Source organism: Piliocolobus tephrosceles, chromosome 1 (assembly GCF_002776525.5).
Source record: "Piliocolobus tephrosceles isolate RC106 chromosome 1, ASM277652v3, whole genome shotgun sequence".
In the NCBI taxonomy this organism is placed as follows: Eukaryota; Metazoa; Chordata; class Mammalia; order Primates; family Cercopithecidae; genus Piliocolobus; species Piliocolobus tephrosceles.
This window is the reverse complement of record NC_045434.1, coordinates 199660438-199680747: the sequence shown is the minus strand read 5'-3', so window position 1 is coordinate 199680747 and position 20310 is coordinate 199660438. Positions and strand designations below refer to the sequence as shown.

Below are 20310 nucleotides of genomic sequence, written 5' to 3'. Positions count from 1 at the left end.
ATTTCTTGAATTACTGAGACTGACTGCTTTTCACATTAGTCATTTGTATTTCTTCTGTAAATTTTTCTTTCGTATCTTTTATTCATCAGGAATTCTTATTTAGCCATAGAGTAAGTAGATGAGGGAAAGGTGCTATTCAGAACATATTCATGTTACTCTAGGGTGATACAACGCAGAAGAAATTTACCTTGTGATTCAGCTACCTTGAATATGAATATAGCTTAGAGATGTCATTGATATGTCTGCTTTTTAGCCACCACCAGTTTCTTTATTTTAGCTATTAGATTGCAAAACCACTGCTTAATTTCGATTGTTAAATGTCATTTAGCTAGAGCAATTGATAGGTTATCCTGGGTTTTTGTAAAACAGAAAAGAACAGTGAAGATGGTGAGTTTTTAAAACAGTGAACAGAAAATTCTAAGGCTGATTTGTCTTATAATTGAATCAGTTTCTGTGTATAGCATATCAATATTTGCTCTAAGTGGATTTTTTTTTAGACAAAATTGTCGTTTGTTTGTTTGTTTTATCTGAAGAGAGTTTTCACTTTTTACTTAGATTTGAGCGATAGATTTACAGGGATCTCTGTCTTCTCTGATTCACCAAAAGTCCAGATTTGGGGAAGGGTTTCCAAACCATGTTAGATTTGTGGTCTCTGGCTGTGAAACAGAATGTAAATCAACCTCTACTGCAAGAATTTTGTCAGTTCTCTAGTCTTAAACTATAATACTTTAAAACTGAAACTTTAGGGTTATTGAACTAGACTGTGACCTAAGCGTTATTTTGTGGGAGGAGGAGGAAGAAGACCTGTGTTGGGCGTGAGGAGCTTGGGCCCAGTGTGCACCTGAGGAAGTCCATTTACCTTACAGTGGCCACAGAGTGGAGTATCTGTGTAGATTTGATCGTAATCCCTTAGTATCTGGTTTATTTACATACAGCCAAATTAATTTCTTCGTGGTTGAAAGTTGTCTTATGGAGCAGTCTTTTTAATTTTTAGCTAAGACTTAAATATAGTAGTATTTAGTTTGTCTTGCATTTTGCAAGTATATACTCACTTTGAAGAGAATTCATTTTAGAGCCCATTGATTGTACCATAATGTTGTGTCTCATCTGTTTTTTCAGCAGTATTTGAAATAATTGACTGCTCCTTTCTTCTTAAACTCAATACTTCCTTGGATTCGATAACTTAGTATCTGATTTTTCTCCAGCCTCCCTGGGTGTCTTCTCTGATTGCTTTGTAGGATGATCCTTAACAATTAGCCATTATGTGGACTATTTGGGAGTTCTTTCTCCTCCCACCCTATTTTTTCCTCTGGGAATCCCTTTTCAATGCATTTGACTTCAGTTATTACCCATAAGCAGATGACTCCAGACCTCCTCTCTCTTCTGAGCTCCAGACTCTATATCCATCTATTTTATATCTCTTCTTGTTGGCTTGGAGCTGAACTCATTATCTTATTTCTTCTTTTCAGTAATTCCATTCAGTGTCTGGCATACCAGCTAGCTTAGTTGTACCAAAATGGAGATGTCCTTGACACCTTTCTCCCCAGCCTCAGCATAACTAGTTGATCATTAGATTTTGTGGATTTTATCCACTTAGTATCTCTGGAGTCATATAACCCAGGTTTAATTGCCAGTTGCTCCCTGCTAGCTGTATGGACTTGGCAAGTTACTCGGTGGTTTTCTCTTTTAGGCTAAATAACCCCAGCTTCTTCAGTAATTTACTTATTTGATATGGTTTTGAGTTCATCAGTTTCTTTGTCACGAGTATAACCTCACTGTTTTAATTAAAGGAAAACCCATGTTTGGGGCCTTAAAGTTAAAAGGATGATTTTATTTATTTTTATTTTTTGAGACAAGCTCTTGCTCTGTTGCCCAGGCTGTAGTATAGTGGTATGATCACGGCTCACTGCAGCCTCGACGTCCCAGGCTCAAGTGATCCTTCTGCCTTAGCCACCTAAGTAGCTGGGACTACAGGCATGTGCTACCATACCCAGCCAGTTTTTATATTTTTGGCTGAGATGGGGTCTCACTGTATTGCCCAAGCTGGTCTCAAACTCCTGGGCTCAAGTGATCCTTCCGCCTCTGCCTCCCAAACTGGTGGGATTATAGGTGTGAGCTACTGCAGCCAGCTAAAAGATTATTTTAAAGATGGTTAAGTGACATATGTCTGTTTGTATGTAATACAATTTATGTCATTTAAATGCAGCTGCAGTTGTGGTTGGATAATCCAAAGATTCAGCTGACATTTGAGGCTACTCTCCAACAATTAGAAGCACCTTATAACAGTAAGTAGTGTGTTCAATAGGACTGATTTTGTACTGGATTGTGAAAATTGCTGTATTCTTCTAGGAGCCTCATGATTCCTTGATAATTAATTTTTTCATTCATATTTCCATGTTATTTCACCTTGTGCTGTGCAAAAATAAGTCTTTTAGAAAACCTGTTTTCTGTGTTTTTATTCATCTTCTGGTCTTTAAATTGTGTTAACACATGAGTTCAAGAGATTGCTAAATACTCTTCCTAGACCTGTTGTCCAGCTTTGATCCATGGAATACTTTGGCGCTTCATGGCTCACTATCTGGTTTTTTTATTTTTATTTTTTTGAGACGGAGTCTGGCTCTGTGGCCCAGACCAGAGTGCAGTGGTGCGATCTCGGCTCACTGCAAACTCCGCCTCCTGGGTTCACGCCAGTCTCATGCCTTAGCCTCCCGAGTAGCTGGGACTATAGGCACCCGCCACCACGCCCGGCTAATTTTTTGTATTTTTTAGTAGAGGTGAGGTTTCACCGTGTTAGCCAGAATGGTCTCAGTCGGCCTCCCAAAGTGCTGGGATTACAGGCGTGAGCCACCGCGCCTGGCCTATCTGGTTTTCTTATTTCCCGCTTGCCACCAACAATGTCATGTGATGTTTTTGCCAAAGTAAATTAGTGTTATAACTAGTTTGTGGAGGTTTGGTTTTATTCTCATTCTATTTGTGGTGGAATGAAATTCTTAAAAATTCTAAATTAGACAGACACAGTGATGTGCACCTATAATCTCAGCTACTCAGGAGACTGAGGTGGGAGGATTCCTTGAGCCCAGGAGTTTGAATTCAGCCTGGGCAACATAGTGAGATCCCTGTCTCTCAAAAAAATTAAAAATTAAATCAATACAATTCCAAAGTATGTGTTACACATTTTGGCCTGCTTCCCAGACTAATAGTTCTAAGAATCACATTGATTGATTGATTGATTGATTGATTGACAGGGTCTCCCTCTGTTGCCCAGGCTGGAGTGCAGTGGCACATTCACAGCTCATCGCAGCCTTGATCTGCCAGGCACCATCATGCATGGCTAATTTTTTGTTTTTTATAGAGACGGAGTCTCTACAGTGGTTTCTGAGATCTGATCTAGCCCGGGCTAGAGTGTATTGGTACAATCGTAGCTCCCTGTAGCCGGGAACTCCTGGGCTCAGGTGATCCTCCTTCCTCAGCCCCCCCGAGTAAGTAGGAGTATGGGCATGAACCATCATGCATGGCTTATTTTTTATAGGGATGGGGTCTTGCTGTGTTGCCCAGGCTGGTCTTGAACTCCTGGCCTCAAGTGATCCTATCACTTCAGTCTCCCAAAGCCACTAGGATTATATGCATGAGCCACCGCACCCAGCCTTAGAATTACTTTTTTAAAGGCGTCACATGACCTGAAGCTTAATGGAAAAGATGTTTGTAAGGACTTCGTGATGGAGAAATAGAAGAGTTAGAAGAATATTGTTTAAACTGCTGAAAATAAAACCATGTTTTTAATCCGCTTATTCTGTAGGTGATACTGTGCTTGTCCACCGAGTTCACAGTTATTTAGAGCGTCATGGTCTTATCAACTTCGGCATCTATAAGAGGATAAAACCCCTACCAAGTAAGGACCTCCTACCTGGCTGATAAATCTTACATTTTTAAGTTATGGTTTCAGGACTGTATATTATATATAGTCTATGATGTTAGGATTTTATTTTGATTCATAAGACTATATTTAAAAATATTTCCAAGTTTATCTTATAAGTCAAGTTTAATAAATAATAAAAAATAAAGTCTGAATAAATGTGCATTTCCCTTAATTTCTAGTTTGATAGCTACTTAGTAAAATATACTGGATTTCCAATTTTTAAAAAAGAATAAAACAGTAAATTTGTTAAAAATGAGAGGAATTCATTTTGAGGTTTTTCTCTCATTGACCCATTCTTTATGTTGTCAATAGTTGCTTTTTTTAATGCTTTAATCATTTTTTCAAAAAGAAATACTAACTTAAGACTACAAGGGTAGAGGTTAAGGGAAATAGCTTATATGCAGAATGTGTCCTAATATAATAGTGAAGCAGATTATTAACAAATTAACTAAGAATCACAGATACTGAAACACATGCCTGAGGTAATGAGAAAATAAATCTTAAGATAGTGGATTTGATTTATAAATGTTCGACACTGAATTTGAATTCATAAGTTTCAGCTGTTTGTTCATTTGTTTTCAGGTAGTTTCCATATTTTGAAAATAACTCTCTGAATTTTTTACTTTGTAAGCTATTATCATATGTTAAGAACCTAGAGGTTTTCATGAAATAAGACTGTAAGTACAAACTTTTATACCTACAACAAAATATTCTTTTTTTCATTTTTTGCTTTTAGCTAAAAAGACAGGAAAGGTAATTATTATAGGCTCTGGGGTCTCAGGCTTGGCAGCAGCTCGACAGTTACAAAGTTTTGGAATGGATGTCACACTGTTGGAAGCCAGGGTAAGAATTTCCTTTTGAGTTTAGAGGCTTGACCTATTGGAAACATGGTAAGCAAATTATCTGTTGCAAATTAAGGAATTACACAACTTGAACTAAGTCAAATTGATTTGTATAATAGAATATTTTGGATAGTGTTATTTATATTTTAAAAACACATTTTTTCATATGAAAGCTTTAAAAAGTACTCTGTACTTTTCAAAAAAAAGTACTCTGTGAGGAGGGTTTTAGAGTATTTCTTTTCCTGACATTTTCAGATCATTGTTTCTTGTAGTTAGCTCTTAAATTTGGGGCCTTCGTGGACATATCTTTTGTTAGGAGGCAGTTATTTTTGGTGGTGGAACAGAGTGAATTCCCTATTTTTGGTAAAGAAAAAAAGCTGCCTCTCAGGCAGGAACCATCTTTTGGAAGCCAAGATACTGGTTTTTTTCCTGTTAGTCCTAGAGAGAGAAATGGAAACAGGAGGAGCAATAAGGGATAATGACACACAGTAGGAAAAAGAGCATCATATTAGGATGCTACAGTTCAAGCTATTTTCATGAATAATTTTTGAAATCTAATTATCTTCTAATGGCTTTAAACTGCTAATTTTTTAAAAGAGTATGGGGAAATTGAAATTAAATATTTTCCTGATATACTGTTATTAAAAATTTTATATATTCAGAAAACATTTTTGTGCACTTTGTACATTTTGTATTGAAAAATACAATAAGGAATAATAGGACCATTATGATTCCTACCCATGAGGAGTTTATAATCTAGTGCATAGGTTTTTGTTTTGTTTTCCATTTTTGTTTGTTTGGAGTTCCAGAGTACTCTTACATTATTTATAATCATTAAATTATCACTAGAACTCAGCCATACTTGAAAATCCCTGGTCAGCAGTGATAAACCTGGGTCTATTTAGGGATGAAAGGTAATGTGAACAGGCTATGTTCAGTATGGACTCTCTGCCCCTGGGCATAGGGCTGCACTGGAGAACCATTTGTCAGAAAAATTATCCTTCAGATTTTTTCCCAGCTAACTTTGGGGATCAGGGTGTAAGAGTCAGATTACAGTGGTAGAAAGTTGGTATTTAAATAGTGTTGGGATTTCTGAACAAATATTTTCTATGTGGGTAGCCTCGTTCATCCTGTACATTAAAAGGTACTATAGACAGCTGGGTAGAGAGGTACCTGTGACTAAATATATCTTCCAACTGTCAAGTTGTTTTACATTTAATTCTGTGTCATTTAGTTATATGACATTTAATTGTATGTCATTTGTTGCCTGCTTCTCCTTCAAATAGTCTTCAAGTTAAACTTCATTTATTCTTTGTGCCCATAGCACTGTTGATTGCATCGCATGTAAACTCTACATCTTTATTTTTAAATTGTAGAAGACAGAGCCATGGTATATTACTATGCCAGGTTTGTGGTTAAAACACAATTGATGATTTTGGCTATTTAATTTCTGAAACAGGATCGTGTGGGTGGACGAGTTGCCACATTTCGCAAAGGAAACTATGTAGCTGATCTTGGAGCCATGGTGGTAACGGGTCTTGGTAAGTAGCTATTGGTTTGTCCTATAGTACATGGTCTGAGACTCATAAAATAAAAAAAAAATTTAAAGCCAGAGATGCAGTTTTAAAGTGTATTGGTTTAGAATAGTTATCTTCTGTTAGTGAGAGGTATAGCAGTATGTGGAAAATGTAAATTGTATGTATCTTTTGACCTAGAGTACCTTTTTCTAGTTCTAGGAAATTATCCTATGAAGATAAGTAGATAATGTGTTTGAAGCTTTGTGTGTGTGTGTGTGTGTGACAAAGTCTCGCTCTGTCACCCAGTCTGGAGTGCAGTGGCGTGATCTCCACTCACTGCAGTCCCCTCCTGGGTTCAAGCAGTTCCCCTGCCTCAGCCTCCCGAGTAGCTAAGACTACAGGCACATACCACCATGTCCACCATGCCCAGCTAATGTTTTGTATTTTAGTAGAGGCGAGGTTTCACGATGTTGGCCAGGATGGTCTTGATCTCCTGATCTCATGATTAATAACATGGCATTGTTTTTGTTTGTTTTGAGACATGATCTCGCTCTTTTGCCGAGGCTGGATTGCAGTGGCATGATCTCAGCTCACTGCAACCTTTGCCTTCCGTGCTCAAGGGATCCTCTCACCTCAGCCTCCCTAATAGCTTGGAGTACAGGCATATGCCACCATGCTTGGTTAATTTTTAATTCTTTGTAGAGGTGAGGTCTCACTATATTGCCAGGCTGATCTGAATTCCTGGGCTCAAGCGATCCTCCCAAAGTGCTGGGATTACAGCACTGGTCTCGAACTCCTGACCTCAGGTGATCCACCCACCTCACGGCCTCCCAAAGTGCTGGGATTACCACCATAATCCTATATGGGCATTAGCCAGCTTGCCCATCCTTGGCATTGTTTTTCATAGCAGAATATTAGAAACCACAGATTAGAATATTATACCATGAGCAATATACAGCCACTGAAAATCATGTAGCTCCGTATTAGCGTAAAACGATGTCCACAATATATTGCTAAGTTGAAAAGAGATTATAAAACAGTACTTACTATGATCCTTTTGTGTGTGTCTGTAATTTTATACACTTAAAATCTAGAAGGATCTGTAATAGAATGTTAATTAGTGGGATTATGGGTAATTTTTTTGCACTCTTCATGTTTATCGTACATATGTTTACTTGGAGTGCTTTTTTGAGAAATAATTTACATACTGTAAGCTTTTGAGCATTTTTTGAGTAAAAATATTTTTTACTGTGAGGTTTTTGTTCTCTCTTCGTAGGTCTATTGAGTTTAATTGCTTGAGTTTTTTCTAGGAGGGAATCCTATGGCTGTGGTCAGCAAACAAGTAAATATGGAACTGGCCAAGATCAAGCAAAAATGCCCACTTTATGAAGCCAACGGACAAGCTGTAAGTCAAGGACAAACAGAACTTTCAACATTTCTTTGGTTCAGTTGAAAACAATTTTAGGAGAATGGTATGGATGAGCATATACATATATACACATACAGAGGTGTATATATATAAACTGAGGGTAGAGATGATGTGACGTTATTCTGGTTGTTTCTTAACTCTGAGCTATGTAAGAAGGGATTATTGTATGTATACACACTTACCTGTCTGTTTAACATTTATCTTTAGATATTTAATGAAGGCTAGCTAGACAGTTAATCTTTTTATTTGGCTGTGGCCCCTTACTCCAAGGGACTTGTGGAATTGAAACCTGATTCTTCGTTTTTTTTGTATTGTGCCTTCCATCATGTGCTTTAGCTCCATGTGTTCTTTATGACTTCAGTTTTGTGTTTATAGGCTAATATTTTTGATGGGCTAATAGCCAAATGGTGGTACTTACCCACATGCTTAGATAGGCTAAAGTATATTTGTTGACCAGAGGCATAGGAGCTTCCTATACTTAGTATGACTGTAGCATGGAACTGATGAATTGTATGGGGAATTGCACAGTTTAACGACTTGAAGATAGGCTTAAATTACGTCAGTCAGTCCTAATTTTTAAAAGTGAGTGAAATTCAAGTTTGTATTTAGCAGAAATTTTAGTGATTCCCTTTATCAAGATGAGAGCCCACACTTCTCAGGATATAAGCACATACTATCTTTATATTTGGGGAAAAGGGCGATTTCCTGTGTATACAATGGGTTTAGCTACTGTTACTAAAAGTGGTAGGATCCCAACTCTTGAATTTTGTGTGATATGTCTCAAGGAACATCCTCACTTATTCCTATCTACCTTAAGGCTTTATGGGGTTCCTATCAAGAGAAGGGCAGACTCTCAGGGAATGCTTTGGTTTCCATCCCCACCATCATGGTCCAAATTTCCCACCAGTACTTGGGTGGGGTGGGTAACAGGAAGCTTCTTGCAGAATAAACTGAGCAGAATGAGAGAGAAAGGATGAAGTAGAGATTAACTCAACAATTGAGTAAACTTCTCTTATTCTACCAAGATCTGTAAAGGACATAGAGATGAATAAGGTAGTCCCTGCTGTAGTGGTACTTGTACAGAAATAATTCTTTTTTCCCAACTTTTTATTATGAAAATTTAAAAACATGGACAGAAGTAGAAAGAGTACTGTAGTGAACCTGTTTTCCCAATCTTGTTTTATCTGTCCCATTCCTGCACTTTTGAGTCCAGGGGAAGTCTGGAGTATTTTAAAGCAAATCACAAACATAACATCCGTAAATATATTAATACCAGTAACATAAAGTGAAAGCCAAGGATTAGATAGAAGAGCAAATTGCTGTGGAAGAACCAAGGTGGCAAGAGAATGTATGAAGGTGTGAGGGAAAGGGCACTAAGAGATCTGGAGGGAAGGAGAACATTTGTGAATGGCAAATCAGGATTTCAACATGGGTTTATGGAAGGGAAAAGCTTTGCAGGCAGAGGAGGCTTAAGTCTAAGCAAATAAGTCTGTAAAGGAGGATGGGATTATACCAGTGAGGATAGGAAGATAGAAAATTTAGGGTGGGGCCATGTTGTAGTGGATGTTACTTGCTAGGCTTGATTGTAGGTTGGAACTTGAGAGGTTTGAGAACAGGGGAAATGACATGATTAAGTCAGCATTGAAAGTATAATATTAATAGTAGGTAATAAGTACAGAATTGAGGTGAGGAGAAGCAAGGCTCCAGAGTGGCTATTACAGTCATCAAGAAGTGATAAGAGTCCACAGTAAAGATTAATCACTAATCATTGAGACACCATCTTTTTCTTTAGACTTTTCTGAATGTAGAGCAGGTTCATTAATTCTTTCTAACAGTAAAGAGAGAAGTTTTTTCTAGTAGAGATATCCAGAGAAATGGACTGCTTTCTTGGTATTAGATGAGCTTTAGCACATTTTTTAAAACACTTGTTTCTGTACCACTGCTGTCCTCAGGTGGGGCCTGCACTGGCTGCCAGTCTGTGAACTAACTGTTGTTGATTACCAGTGTGGGATGAAATAAAGAAATTACACTGTTAACCACACTGTTAATTCATTTGGTGATTTTTTTTTTTCCTGGTAGCAAAACTCTCAGTGAAGAAAGTGGTACATTGATTTATCCACATCTTACTAGGACCAGCCCTTTGAGTAGCACTGTAAACAGTTGTTAACCTTGTGTGTGGTTTTCAGCATTTTGAATGCAAGGATATTTTTCCCAATGAAATTGGTAGTTGTCATTCAACTCTGATATGTATAGGATTTTTCTAAGTTGATACATTTATATTTGGTGCAGTAGCCAAGTGATAAGGAATATTTTAAACCATTCTCAAATTTGGGAATGGATTCTTTGCAGCTTTGAGTTATGCTTGCCTTAGTTAATCAAACATAAGGCATGCTAATGTTTCTGTACTGCTGTCTCCAGTTGTCTGTCTCAGAGTAAGAATGGAAAACTGTTGACTAGTAAACTAGCTTTTTTAATTTTTATTTATTTATTTATTTTGAGATAGAGTCTTGCTCTATCACCCAGGCTGGAGTACAGTGGCCCAGTCTTGGCTCACCACAACCTCCGCCTTCCGGGCTCAAGTAATTCTCCTGCCTCAGCATCCTGGGTAGCTGGGATTACAGACGTGCCCCACCACGCCTGGCTAATTTTTTTGTATTTTTAGTAGAGATGGGGTTTCTCCATGTTGGCCAGACTGGTCTTGAACTCCTGACCTCAGGTGATCCACCCACCTTAGCCTTCCAAAGTGCTAGGATTACCAGCGTGAGCCACTGTGCCTGGCCTAAACTAGCTTTTGAACAAGCTTATAGGACAAGTACAAAGAGTTTATGCTTATAATTACAAATTACGCTTATAATTTATGCTTATAATTACAAATACGTTTCATGGCTTTAGAGATCTAAAGAGAGGTCAGTAGCTTTATTCTGTTATTGCGGGAGAAGAAACTAAAGCTTATAGGTCAGTAGCTTTATTCTCTTATTGCAGGAGAAGAAACTAAAGCTCATAGGTCAGTAGCTTTATTCTCTTATTGCAGGAGAAGAAACTAAAGCTCACACGTGTGTTTGCCTAAGGTTATCATAATCAGTAAGTTGAAGAACCAGAATCCATTGCCTGGTGTTCTGGTTCAGATTCCCATACTTGTTTGACTACAGCCTGCTGACATTTCAGGGAAGATGGGGTGAGGTGAGTGTATGCACCTCTTTCTGACTGCCGGTGTGACGACATCAGCTGAGTCTCCTTCTCTGAGAGCTTTGTTTCAGTAGTTACTCCAGGAGCCAGCAAGGCCTACCTAAAGTAGAAATTCATTCAGTCATTGATTTTTCTTTAGTAAACTGTTGGATGAAATGGGGTTGGTTCTGTTTCTCCATGCTTTGTGGACAGCTTCAGTCAAAAAAAGAGTGACTTGTTGGTTCTGTTGTTAGTATATAGAAATTAATGATGTCATCCTGTAGAAGGCCAGAAAGTTACTCAGAGTTATATCACTAGTAATAATGTCTTAAGGACATATCTCCATACCCAGACATTTTGCTGCTGTAGGAAAAGAAATCATATAGCAAGTGATTTTTATTTTATGTCATTGTTTTAATCACAATCACAAGAATCCCTAAAAAAGTTGACCTCTCTGTTCTCTCTCCTACGTTTGTAGCTAGTATATTGAGTTTCTGTGTTTGTTTTTGACAAGGGACATTTATTTTATGGCTTTGGATGACTAGAACAAGGACTTCCCTAGTAAATATATTAATATGAGGGATATAATATAGAGATATAAAATAATGTAGGGATACTGAGCATATCCCTCTAAATAGAAGGGATCTCCACTACCTTAAGCCTATAAAACAATCAGAGCTAGTATAGCAGCTGCCTTCAGTTGATTGGTGATGGAGTTATACTGTGACCTATGCTGTCATCAGTAACAGCTTTAACTGGACATGGAGAAGGTTGGGAAATAGGGTAATTCATATTTCAGGGAACATTTTGCTGGTCTCTGCTGAGGGGACTGAAAACATGATTGGTCGGGGAGACAGTGGAAATGGCTCTGAATGTTTTCTGCATCTCCTGTACACCAGCTAGTAACTCATGGGCTTTACTTTTTTTTTTTTTTTTTAGGGTATCTTAATCAAATTCCCACAGTACTGTAGCATTCTGTATCATAAGGTCTCTGGTCATTGTGTGTGTGTGTGTGTGGTTACCAGGTGAGATCCAGAGGGTCCAGTAACTACTTTGAAAAACTGAGCTTTGATTTTCTTCATGGGAATGGCTCAGCTGTTAAGAGAATGACAGACAACATGTGAAAAGTAATGGGTGTCAGGTCTCTTACAAAGACCATTAACTATAGGTATATTAGGTATCTATCATAACTTAGCCAGTTTTCATTTGTGTTCTTATACAGTGGTGCTTAGGTTAGTACACTTTTGACACAGACCTGTTGGCCTTTTTGGTTTTCTTCCTTTGAAGAAACATTTTCAATATCTTTATGACAGTCTTTCTCTGCCCTTTAAAATCATTACTGCCAATCCATGCTTGTTTATAAATGTGAAAATCTCATGCCTTCCTTTAATGGTCCTGAAGTTGCAAATAGTTTTTGCCCTCTTAATTATAGTTATAATACTGACTTTGCTTTTCCAAACTGTATTTATTCATTTAACAAGAATTTACTGGACTAAAAACTGCTAGAGAGAACTACTTAGACATGTTGTGTGTGCCTTTTCCATACACTCTAATCACTGCTTTAAGGAAGTCAAAAAGATTCCTTATGGGGTGGGAGTTGGGGGAGACAACAGTTTCTATAGAATCACATTGATTATTTTGTTTTGGAGACAGGAAGATCTTGCAGTGTCACCCAAGCTGGAGTGCAGTGGCACAAACATGGCTCACTGTGGCCTTGCCCTCCTGGGCTAAAGTGATCTCCCACCTCAGCCCCCTGAGTAGCTGGGACCACAGGCACACACCCTTACACCTGGCTACTTTAAAAGAATTTTTTGTAGAAACGGAGTCTCACTATATTGCCCAGGCTGGTCTCAAACTCCTGGACTCAAGTGATCCTCCTGCTTCAGCCTCCCAAGGTGCTGGGATTTATAGATAAGAGCCACTGCACCCAGCCTAGAGTCACATTGAATTTTATTTGCATTGAGGATATATTCCCCCTGTAGGGATAATAGCTATATCTCATTTCCCTTGGCTGTTGAGGAGAATGTGAATTAGAGACTCTTCAGAAGTAAATTTCTTCTTCCAGGTTTTACCAAATGAACTAATCTTAATCTTCTGCTTCACCATCATTCTGGAAGTGCTCGATGGCATGGGATGGGGAGGTGGAGATTGGCTGTGGCCTCCACTAGTCAGATTTGGCAATTACTGCTTTTTTCTGATTCTTTCTGGGGATTTCTCTGGCTAAATCTCAGACCTTTCATTACCTAGTGTACGTTGCTGCATTTAACTCCATTCTGCTCTGCTGCTGGAGAGTTTATGAAGACTGGAAGTAAGATAGGTGTACAGTGTTTTTGAAGACCTAAAGAGCTTGTTAGAATGAAACCAGAGGTAGAACTAAAGAGAGCTGTCCTTCTTCCTTTGAGATTACTTCTTGCAGGATCAGGGACCTTGTCCAGAAAGGTGTTTGGCTTTCCCATATTCTGCATGGGGTAGACACACAGGCTTCCCTTCCCTTGGACACATTTAGAGATAGTCCATATAATCTACAGGACCAAGACAATCAGGATTGAACCTATTTGGAACAATGAGATTCTTCAAATTCTCTTAGTCTTGAAGGAACTATTTACCTGGAGCCTTTCATAGAGAAATAAATGGTTTCAAAAAGTCAGTCAAAATCTGTTTAAAGTGATGTCCATTTTGTTTGCTTCTTAGATAGAAGGCTCTTACATTATTGGTCCTTTCCCCAAAAATGCTTTTTAGTTTGCTGTTACAAGTTCTCACTGTGTTGCCGTGTAGAAATCCACCTGCCTTCTAATGTGGTACTTAAAACCCATTGTAATCATTTGTTGAGTTTCTTTATCGAGATACAAGTTAAGGATCTAGATTAGAATAGTCAGGTAAGATTTAAATTATTGTGACCTATGTTTAGCGATTGCCAATATTTCAATTCCATTTTGTTGTTGTTGTTCCATAATAATTTGTAGAACTAATAGAATCCAAGGATTCTCATCAAGGGGAAATAAATGACTCGTTGGGGTTGTCAGGGTAGTCATTTGTTAGTTCCTTTTATTGTCTGGGTATGTTAAATAGAATATTTCTAACTAGCTTGTTTTTAGAAATGATTCTGATTTAAAGGTATTAAAAACACATTTTGGTTTTCTCCCAGTCAGTATTGATTTCCTAAGGGACAAGTATTTTATGTATTATTTTCCAAATATTCCTTTAATTTCCAAGTGAAATTTTAATGTTAGTGGGGGGAAAAGGCCAGGTTTCAGAGCTATCCCTGGCTGCACTTGCAATATTTCTGTAATTGCTTAGGTGGAAAATGGATGGGGCCTAGTGGCTGACAATCTCACATAATCTCATACAACCGAGCCTCGGGTTAGAATGGTGTACCGGAGATGCAGTCCTGTCATCTGGTGTCAGTCAAATGTGGCAGCAATCTTTTGGTTTGGTTTTTGTTTGTTTGATTTTGTTGTTGTTGTTGTTACTGTTCTGTGTTTTTCCTTTCCTCTTTTGAGTTTTGCTTTATTCCTCACTGCTTTTTGACACTTCCCCCTCACTCCCCCGCCTTTTTTTAACTGCCTTTCTTTTGGCCATTTCTATGCCTCGACTTTCCCATTTAGTCTCTGTACTATCTGTTCCTTATTTCTCTGGTGGTTGCAGCTTCTGAGCTAACAGAATGCTTCTGTCATGCTATGTGTTTAAAGCCTTGATTTTATTGCTGTCATACAAAACTAAACTTGACGTGGCTGTTGGGCTGTTATTTACAGTTTATTTCTCTCTCTGCTGCACTGGTTAAAAGGACACTGTCAAGGTATTTTTTTCATAATTTTTCAAATCATTTTCCTCACTGTTTACAATAACCCATTAAAAGCTTGAAACCTAAATCTTTTCCTTTCAAAGATCCTCTCCATCATACATTCACACTGGTTTGTTGTTGTAGAGTTGCGCCTATATGTTGGGCTGGTGCCATTTGAGTTTTTGTCATTGAAAGCGCGTGTAAAACATTAGGTTTTTTGTGGGTGGTGTGGGTGGACTAAGGGGGAAAGTGTAATGAATCCAGTGGGCTGCTCAGCAAACAGAGGGAGGAAACAGAGGTCAAATTTGGTCCCTCTAACCTTGACAGTGTCCCTTTAAATATTTCTCTACCACACACCCTGGACCCCAGTTACTGAGCCTGAGTGCTGTGTACTTTTTCAGTATGAACTTCCCTATGTGATTGTCATCCTAGTAGCAAAGATTAAAGCTTGTCTGAAGCAAACCATCCAGTTGACACTGGAAGAGCTTTAATCTGTACCATTTGCACACTTGTGTATTGACACATTCTGCCCTATTGTAGAGGCATATGTGATCTAGTAGTCCCTCTTGCTGCTGTAGCATCCTCTTGCTAGGCATTTTAGAAGCAACACATAGAAATACCACTTTTATACTCCAAGAAAATCAGTCATACGCATTGCATCTGTGATGAATTAAGGTCTCATAACTACCTGGATTTCACATTGAAATGTAATTGTTTCCTTTTTGAAAGAAGAACCAAATTTAGATTTCCAGAACCATCTTTTGTAGCATCATTGCAGGATTTGCACTAGAAGTAGCACGTTTCTGAGCAAAATTTCGGCATTGTTTGAGTCACTCTGTGTATGACCATCACATATCACATCAGTGAGGAAAAGTAGCTGAGAAAGTAAATGAAATTCCTGACCAAAGGGTCTATCTCTTCCATCAGCTCTCATAGCTGTGTAATAAGAGCAAGCTCTTTTTTGACCATTGAGTTGAATGAGTAATAGGTCAGAGGTTTTTGATCCACCAGTCCTAGGTACCTTCCTGATATAAATGGCACCAAGCATCCAAAGCTTGATTCTCTGCCTCATTTAACACGAACCAGAATATTTTTAGAGATTTAGATTTTCTTTAGGCTAAGGGTAATTCTTTAATTATAAAGACTCCCTGATCCCTCCCATGTATAGTCTTTTGGAACTTACTGCTTTGAATGTGATTTTGATTAAATCAGTTATGGTGTCTGTCATATTTACAGTTCAAAGGAGAGTTGCAGTCCTCTTTCTTTTTGGGAGCAGATTGCCCTTCTTGCCAGATTCTTTCTGCCACACATTGGCTTATCTCATAGAGTTACTTGTGTGATCAATGAAGGAGCAGAGGCCAGGGTTCAAAATCATCTGTTGAGTTGGGAAGTAGAAAAACTGTGGAGTTTCAAATGAGAGGTAGAATATTATTGGGATGGTCTTGTCAACAGTCAGTTATCTCTGATTGTAAAAGGTTGATCCTCCTGAGTCTTACTGTTTATTAGAATTTACTTCCATGTTTTATTTTTGTGTTACCAATTTTAGGTTGACTGTGTAGTGAAATTCTGTGTTTTGAATCACATTTCCCAGCTGATACCAGCCCAGCTTATAACAAGCAATGCTTGCCTTAAACATATTTTTTCTTTCTCTCACTTCTGCCATTAATTCAACAATAGGATTGCATATACAGTTTACTTTGGGGCTGAATTAAGCAGTAGCAGAGGGATGCTTGTGAACTAACTGATGTTATCGGTAGGCAGGCACACATCATGGCTTAGGATCATGGTCTTCCAGCTTGATGATCTGCTTTGCATTCTGTTTCCTTCATCCACATCAATGAGGAGCCAGACCTTCTGGTCCTTCATTTACTCATAGACTCTCTTAAGAGCTTTGTACATTCAATTCTGAACTTATTGGTGCCATAAAATATTATTACTGTGCAAAAGAACAAAAGTGCTAGTATGTTCTTATTAGTAGCCATGAATTTCATTTCTCTTTTCCCTCCTCCCACCTGAGATTCATCTTTGAGGGGAAGCAGATACCTTGGGCTTCTTATTTTCCCATCCTGCCCTTATTCTTGGAAGTTCCTCAGATTTGTTGACATAGTTTTTGTTCTCTGGGGCTTTTCTAGTGTGTTGTTTGCATGTTAGCCAGCTCAACTTAATGCATGTCAGCTCAGTGCCACTTGTGCTCCATGTGACTTCAGTTAGCACCAGTGTGAATCTTGTGGCTGTTAATAGAGGTGGAGTCCCAGCTCTGAGGGCAGAAGTGGGAGAAGAGGAAATTGTCAGCGCCCAAACATTTCATATCTCATTTAAATGGATTTGACCACTTCATAGAAAAGAAAATTTGAATCATTGTGCTCAAAGGTTTCCCCTTTGAGATACATATTTTGACTTTTATAAACTATAGAGCATTTGTGTTTTCATGGATGGATATGTTTAGTTTTATAAGGACCAACTCTGCTATACTTCGGATTTTCAGGTTCCTAAAGAGAAAGATGAAATGGTAGAGCAAGAGTTTAACCGGTTGCTAGAAGCTACATCTTACCTTAGTCATCAACTAGACTTCAATGTCCTCAATAATAAGCCTGTGTCCCTTGGCCAGGCATTGGAAGTTGTCATTCAGTAAGTACTTTGATAGTGCTTATTGTCTAGTGAGTTCCATGTGTAAAGATTTGCCATTTATGTTTTAAGTTTTTCTGCAAGTCTTATTTGAGCTAGTTTTTACTTAATTTCGTGTGAAACCATTGAATCCAAAATTAAAAATTATTTGAAATAATTATATGATCCCTTAAGGTCCCTTTCACTTCTAAAATTCATTGCTTTTATAGTATTATACTGTATTTAACATAGCCTAGGAAATAATTTCCCACTAGCCAACTTTCTTGTTCCTAAGTATTAGAAGTTTCAGTGGGCCTTGATGCCCTTAAAGGTTTTTGATGGGCACCTGTCTTATTTTGCAAAGTTGGCTTTGAGACCAGATTATACATATTGTCTCTCTTAGGTTACAAGAGAAGCATGTCAAAGATGAGCAGATCGAACATTGGAAGAAGATAGTGAAAACTCAGGAAGAATTGAAAGAACTTCTTAACAAGGTGAAATTCTGTATTTTCTTTATAGCTGAAGAAGCTTTATTAGGAGAAAATGTCTTTAGAAATTTTAAAAGCATTTCTGAGACTTTTTTCTCTATGGAAGAGAAAGTCTGCACAGCTGGAACTCATTCTTAAGAAAATAATGACTAACAAAAGAGACTGTTTTATCTGTCAGTGTTTCGGTGTGGCATTATTGATAAATGTTACCAGAGGAAATAGATGTTTCCTCCTTTTCTGGTTCCCTTTAGCTCAGGGTTGTCCAATCTTTTGGCCTCCCTCAGTCACATTGGAAGAAGAAGAATTGTCTTGGGCCACACATAAAATGCACTAACACTAATGACAGCTGATGAGCTTTAAAAAAAAAAAAAGAAAGAAAAGAAAAGAAAATTCAGTGTTTTGAGAAAGTTTATGAGTTTGTGTTGGGCTGCATTCAAAGCTGTCCTGGGCCACGAGTTGGACAAGCTTGGTTTAGCCATTCTAAAGCTATCCAGTGCCCTCGGCTGAATTCTAGGACTAGCAGGAGATTAGCTGTACTGGAGCCAAGTTTCCATTGGTGAAGACCGACAAATCAGCAGCCAGTTCATTGGCATAATTACTTCTCTTGAGTTGCCACCACCCCCACCTCTGTTCCCCAGGGCTGAACTGTTAGGACTCTTCTCTGCCACCACTTTCCAGCGCCCCGGGCTCCAGAGCATTAAAGTCCAACCATTTGTTTCTCCTCACCCTGCCAGCTGCAAAGGTCACATGAGCTTAGGGAGAAAATAGCCCCTGGAGGGGGCCTTTATAGTGCATACTCTGGGTGTGCCTGTGACTGGACTCTTGCCTCACTCTCACTGTGCCTCATTTCTTCATCCGGTCTGATGAAGAGGTCTCCAGCTCACAGTCTTCATGGATTGTGGTAAGGATGAAATGAGAAGAGTGACTTAAGAACTGCCAAGTGGCAGGATACCTATAGGGTGCCCAGTCTCAGGCTTTGTCACTCTTGGCCTGTGTAGTATCATCAGAAACCTGAAAAAAGCTAACATTAAGAATGGTTCCTTAAGATTCTTTGGCCAGGCACAGTGGCTCACGCCTATAATCCCAACACTTTGAGAGGCTGAGGCAGGTGGATCACTTGAGGTCAGGAGCTCGAGACCAGCCTGGCCAAATGGTGAAACCCATTCTCTACTAAAATACAAAAAATTAGCTGGGCATGGTAGCATACACCTGTAATTCCAGTTACTCAGGAGGCTGAGGCATGAGAATCATTTGATCCTGGGAGGCAGAGGTTGCAGTGAGCTGAGATTGTGCCATTACACTCTAGCCTGGGTGATAGAACAAGACTCCGTCTCTTAGAAAAAAAAAAAAGTTATTTGACCTTTTACATATTTAAAAAACACTATAGGACCAGGCGCGATGGCTCACGCCTGTAATCCCAGCACTTTGGAAGGCCGAGGCGGGCAGATCACAAGGTCAGGAGATTGAGACCATTCTGGCTAACATGGTGAAACCCCATCTCCACTAAAAATACAAAAAATTAGACGGGCGTGGTGGCGGACGCCTGTAGTCCCAGCTACTTGGGAGGCTGAGGCAGGAGAATGGCATGAACCCGGGAGGCGGAGCTTGCAGTGAGCCGAGATCGCGCCACTGCACTCCAGCCTGGGCAATAGAGTGAGACTCTGTCTCAAAAAAAAAAAAAAAAAAAATTATGACAATTTGTTTCCGAAAATAAGTTCAAGTCACAATAGCGATATTTTCTTTTCTGTGGGTATTACATTTATTTCAATACTGGGTTTTTTGTTTGTTTATTTAAATTAATGGGACACTCCTCATCCTTCTCATTCATTTTAAAAGGCAGCACTGATCTTACTTAGCAGATAGAGTTGTGGTACCTTTATGTCAAGCCCTATAAGATTTCTTTCCTGTTTCCCAGATGGAATGATGTAGGTTAGAACAAGTATTTAAGAATTCTAAGGACCTTGCACTGTAGCCCTGTTTTGTTGTGATAGCAGTTTTGAGGAGCCAAAAAAGGGTACATGTGATACAGACATAAACTACATTACTATCTGGAGTGATAAATTTGTGCTTTTCCTTCTTAGATGGTAAATTTGAAAGAGAAAATTAAAGAACTCCATCAGCAATACAAAGAAGCATCTGAAGTAAAGCCACCCAGAGATATTACTGCTGAGTTCTTAGTGAAAAGCAAACACAGGGATCTGACCGCCCTATGCAAGGTGTGGTATACATACAGGCCTAACTGGTTTTACTTGGAATCCTAAGAAATAGCACAGATCTGGGGAATTTTGGAAAAGAGAGCTACTAGCCAATCACAAGTGCCTTCAGTGCAATGAAGACGATTTGGTACATAATGAGCCATGGGGATTTAATGGGTTAGTTTGGTTTAAGACCTGCTTGTCCTGCAGAATTCTTATCCTGTCTTAATAATCTCATCATTTTATCTTAAATCTCAGTTTAGCCATAACAGTTTAGAGTAAGAGTATTAAACATGGACTTCAGAGTCATTTGGGGTCAAACTGTCTGATTCAAATCCCTAACTTGGAGTCTCGAGCCATGTAACCTTGGACT

The 20310-nt window shown here is 38.7% G+C and overlaps 1 protein-coding gene across 2 annotated transcripts in view; it reads left to right on the top strand.

The window, feature by feature from the left end:
• Positions 1–20310, top strand: part of KDM1A (lysine demethylase 1A) — a 65014-nt gene that overhangs the window by 32461 nt on the left and 12243 nt on the right. For both annotated transcript variants that reach the window (XM_023219708.1, XM_023219706.1), the window contains 8 exons: positions 2207–2285; positions 3797–3889; positions 4653–4759; positions 6218–6299; positions 7586–7680; positions 17136–17278; positions 17658–17748; positions 19824–19958. In XM_023219708.1, coding sequence (XP_023075476.1) covers positions 2207–2285; positions 3797–3889; positions 4653–4759; positions 6218–6299; positions 7586–7680; positions 17136–17278; positions 17658–17748; positions 19824–19958 — 825 coding nt within the window. The remainder of the gene's footprint in view (positions 1–2206; positions 2286–3796; positions 3890–4652; positions 4760–6217; positions 6300–7585; positions 7681–17135; positions 17279–17657; positions 17749–19823; positions 19959–20310) is intronic.